Source organism: Fukomys damarensis, unplaced genomic scaffold (assembly GCF_012274545.1).
Source record: "Fukomys damarensis isolate Sample0158 unplaced genomic scaffold, DMR_v1.0_HiC HiC_scaffold_13, whole genome shotgun sequence".
In the NCBI taxonomy this organism is placed as follows: domain Eukaryota; kingdom Metazoa; phylum Chordata; class Mammalia; order Rodentia; family Bathyergidae; genus Fukomys; species Fukomys damarensis.
In genome coordinates, this window is record NW_022900925.1 from 35,228,498 (window position 1) to 35,231,826 (window position 3,329).

Sequence of the window (3,329 nt, forward strand, 5' to 3'; positions counted from 1 at the left end):
GCCCAAAAAAAAAAAAAAAAAAAAAAAAAAAGCAGACTCTAGGGGCTTTGGGAAAAACCAAGCCCTCTCTGATACCTCGTCCTCCCTCTTGGGTCGTCAAGTGAGAAAACCAGATTGCAGAAAGTGCCACAGATCCACTAAAGATGGGGAGAGGATGCCAGGGATTTAGCTCAGTGGTGCCACCGCCTGCCTTGTAACTGCCAAGGACCTGAGTTTGATCCCCAGTACCAAAAGGTTGGGGCGAGGAGCCTCAGCCCTCACAGCCACCAGACTGCCCTTTCCCAGGCACGTGATGCCAAAGACCACACAGCAGGCGGTCCGGTCTCCCTTCCCAGCCAGGTCCCTCTGCTCCTCCTGGCCACGCTCTCAGGAGCCCTTCGGGACCTCAGGCAGCGCCCAACTTAGCGCACGTCCCTGCGTCCTTCGGAAAGCTCCTTTCCACCTGCCATCTTCATCGCCTTCTAGGACAGCCACTGTGCCACCGGACAGCGGGCTTCCTCTAGGCCTCAGCACTACTGTGAGGGAGGAAACCCCAGGGCGTGACTGCGCGCCTCACCGCCAGTGTTGGTGATGGTGACTGGCACGCCCTGGACTTGGACGCCGTTGATGTTGATGGTCTGCATGGCCTGTGCGGCCGCCGCCAGCTGCGCAGTGTTCAGGCTGATGACGCTCCCAGCCGGCGCAATCTTGGGCAGAGGCCGCTCCTTGCGCAGGATGGCAGCGGAGTGTTTTTTGCTGGTCCCACTCAGGCTGGAGGCTCGCGGCACAGGGCTGCTGCAGGGCGTGGTGGAGGCGGCCGCAGCTGTCGCTGGCGGGCTGTCCTGGACGAGGACCGTCTGCACCTCACCGGAAGGCGTGCGGATGTAGACCTGAGGCAGAGAGGCAGAGTGGCTGCGCTGCTCCCAGCCAGACTGTCCTCCCCCACGGCAGCACAGGCTGCTTCTGATCACACACGCTGAGCACAGAGAAGCGCAATCAATCACAGAGTCAGAAGGTGGTGTAACCCACATGACCACCAAATGAATATCTACAGCTTCAGTTTGTCCTCAAGAGCCAGGAGGTAATGAGAAACAACCCTTCTCAAATTCAGACTGGCAAAGGTAGGAAAATAAAAATACACAAGGTGTTGCCAGATGTGGTGGCACACGCCTGCCATCCCAGCCCCTGGTAGGCCGAGGCAGGATCGCTGTGAGTTCCAGGCAGCCAGGCTACTACATAGTGACTTCAGCATCACTCTGCCGCCTGCCTCGTAAAGGCAAGGATCCAAGTTTGATCCCCGGTACCAAAAAAAAAAAAACAGCCTGAACTACATCATTTTTTTTTTTCTTTCTGGTACCAGGGACTGAACTCAAGACCTTTTGTACTTGCCAGGCAGGGACAGTGGCACTGAGCTACATCCCTAGCCCCAAGTGTTTTTTTTCCCCCAGCCCAAAATTTTAAAAAGTTCCGTTATCAGCCAGGGATGTAGCTAAGTGGCTCTGCACCTGCCTCACAAGCACAAGGTCCCGAGTTTGATTTCCAGTACCACACACACACACACACACACACACACACACAAAAGGGCTGGGGATGCAGCTCAGTACCCCAGTACCACAAAAACAAAAATAAAAAAGCAGTCATAGCCGGGTGTGGTGGCACACGCCTGTAATCCCAGCACTCAGGAGGCTGAGGCAGGAGAATCGCTGTGAGTTTGAGACCAGCCTGGGCTACACAGTGAGTTCCAGGTCAGTCTCAACTACGTAGTGAGACCTTGTCTCAAAAAACAGAACAAAACAAAAGCAGTCATAGCTTAATCTTTCCGCAAATGTGTAGTTATTTCCTGCCCCTTTCACTCTCCAGATGGAGGAGCCGACGGAACAGAAGGGCAGGGTGCTGCGATGAGGGCACACACCTGAGGAGGTGCTGCCTCAGGCCCTCGCCTCACCTGGCAGTAGCTGTTCCTTGCAGATTTCTGTTTTGTTTGTTTTTATGTGGATTTTTTCAGGGAGACAATCTCACTAAATTGCCCAGGCTGCCCTTAAACTTGCCATCCTCCTGCCTCAGCCTCTTGACTAGCTGGGATTCTATGCATATACACCTGAGGCTGTTTTTCTCATAACAAACAAACCCACTCCCCAATTTCAGTGGCAGCACCTGTCACACAGAGTCAAGGTAGAACCCGGAAGAAAGTGGGTCTGAAGTTAGCTCAGACTGGGGCTCCTGTCCTTTGTGCCCAGTGAGCTGCAGGCACTTTACCCTCTCGGTTCCTGCGTCTCCATCTGCCACACGGGCTCATCTCTAACATTTAAGGAGCACGAACAAAGAATGATCATTGCCTCATAGAACCAAAGAGATGTGCAGTAGCAGACAAAGGCCAAAGAACATTCTTGCTGAACTCAACATTCCACAGGATCCAAGCCTAAATTTTACGTCCCGATATAAAGTTCTTCATGTTATTTTTCTTGTTATTCACAATGAGCAGCAATTTTCTCCTTAACTGTATATTACGTCAAATTCTATAGTTGTGGGGCCGAGGATTTAGCTCAGCAGTTCGGTGACATGCCTTGCAAGTGCAAGGACCCGAGTTCAATCCCCAGTACCAAAAACAAACAAACAAAACAAAAAACCAAAAACAAATTCTATAGTTCTGACTGGGATTTTTTTCATTCTTGCTAGCTGTTCTGATTATATAAATTCTACAATAAAAAAACAAACCAGGCTAGGGGTGTAGCTCAGCAGCAGAGAACTTGCCTAGCATGTACACGGGCCTGGGTTTGATCCCCAGCAACACAAAACCAAAAACCAGAACTTTATTATTAAAAGGTGTGCATCAGGGCCAGGAGTGGGGTGCACAGCTGCAATTGCAGGACTTGGGAGGCTGAGACAGGAGGATGGAGAGCTGTGGTCAGCCTGGACCACGAAGTGAGACCTTGTCTCAAAACACACACACAAATACTGTACCTCTGCCCGTGCCCAATCCCCAAGAGGCCTACAATAAAGGGAGGGTGGGGGATTTAGCCTGCCTGTAAAGCACAAGGACCTGAGCTCATCCCCGATGCGGGGGGCGGCGGACATGAGGGGTTGGGGGGAGAAAAACACTGGGCCATGGATTTAGCTCAGCGGTGCTCTGCCAGCCTGGCAAATGCAACTTCCTGAGTTCAATTCCCAGGCATGAAAAACTAAAACTGAAAGGAAGGCAGAGGGCCCGTACCTGAGTGGAGGTGGACTCCGCCGCCTGGATCTGGAAGTTCTGGGAAGGCTTCTGTGGGACGGTGGGCAGCGTGGCGGACGCTGCCTGCACCACGCGCAGCGCCTGCTGCGGGATCTGCACCACCTGTGGCGGCTCGGCC

General features: G+C 52.9%; 1 protein-coding gene across 1 annotated transcript in view; it reads right to left on the bottom strand.

Annotated features, from left to right (window-relative positions):
* The window catches only part of Sp2 (Sp2 transcription factor), a 22,420-nt gene that overhangs the window by 2,546 nt on the left and 16,545 nt on the right, over positions 1 to 3,329 (bottom strand). Inside the window, exons 4-5 of the mRNA XM_010620303.3 lie at positions 3,191 to 3,322; positions 557 to 869 (exon numbers count right to left, since the gene is read on the bottom strand). Of these exons, the coding sequence (XP_010618605.1) occupies positions 557 to 869; positions 3,191 to 3,322 (445 nt within the window). The remainder of the gene's footprint in view (positions 1 to 556; positions 870 to 3,190; positions 3,323 to 3,329) is intronic.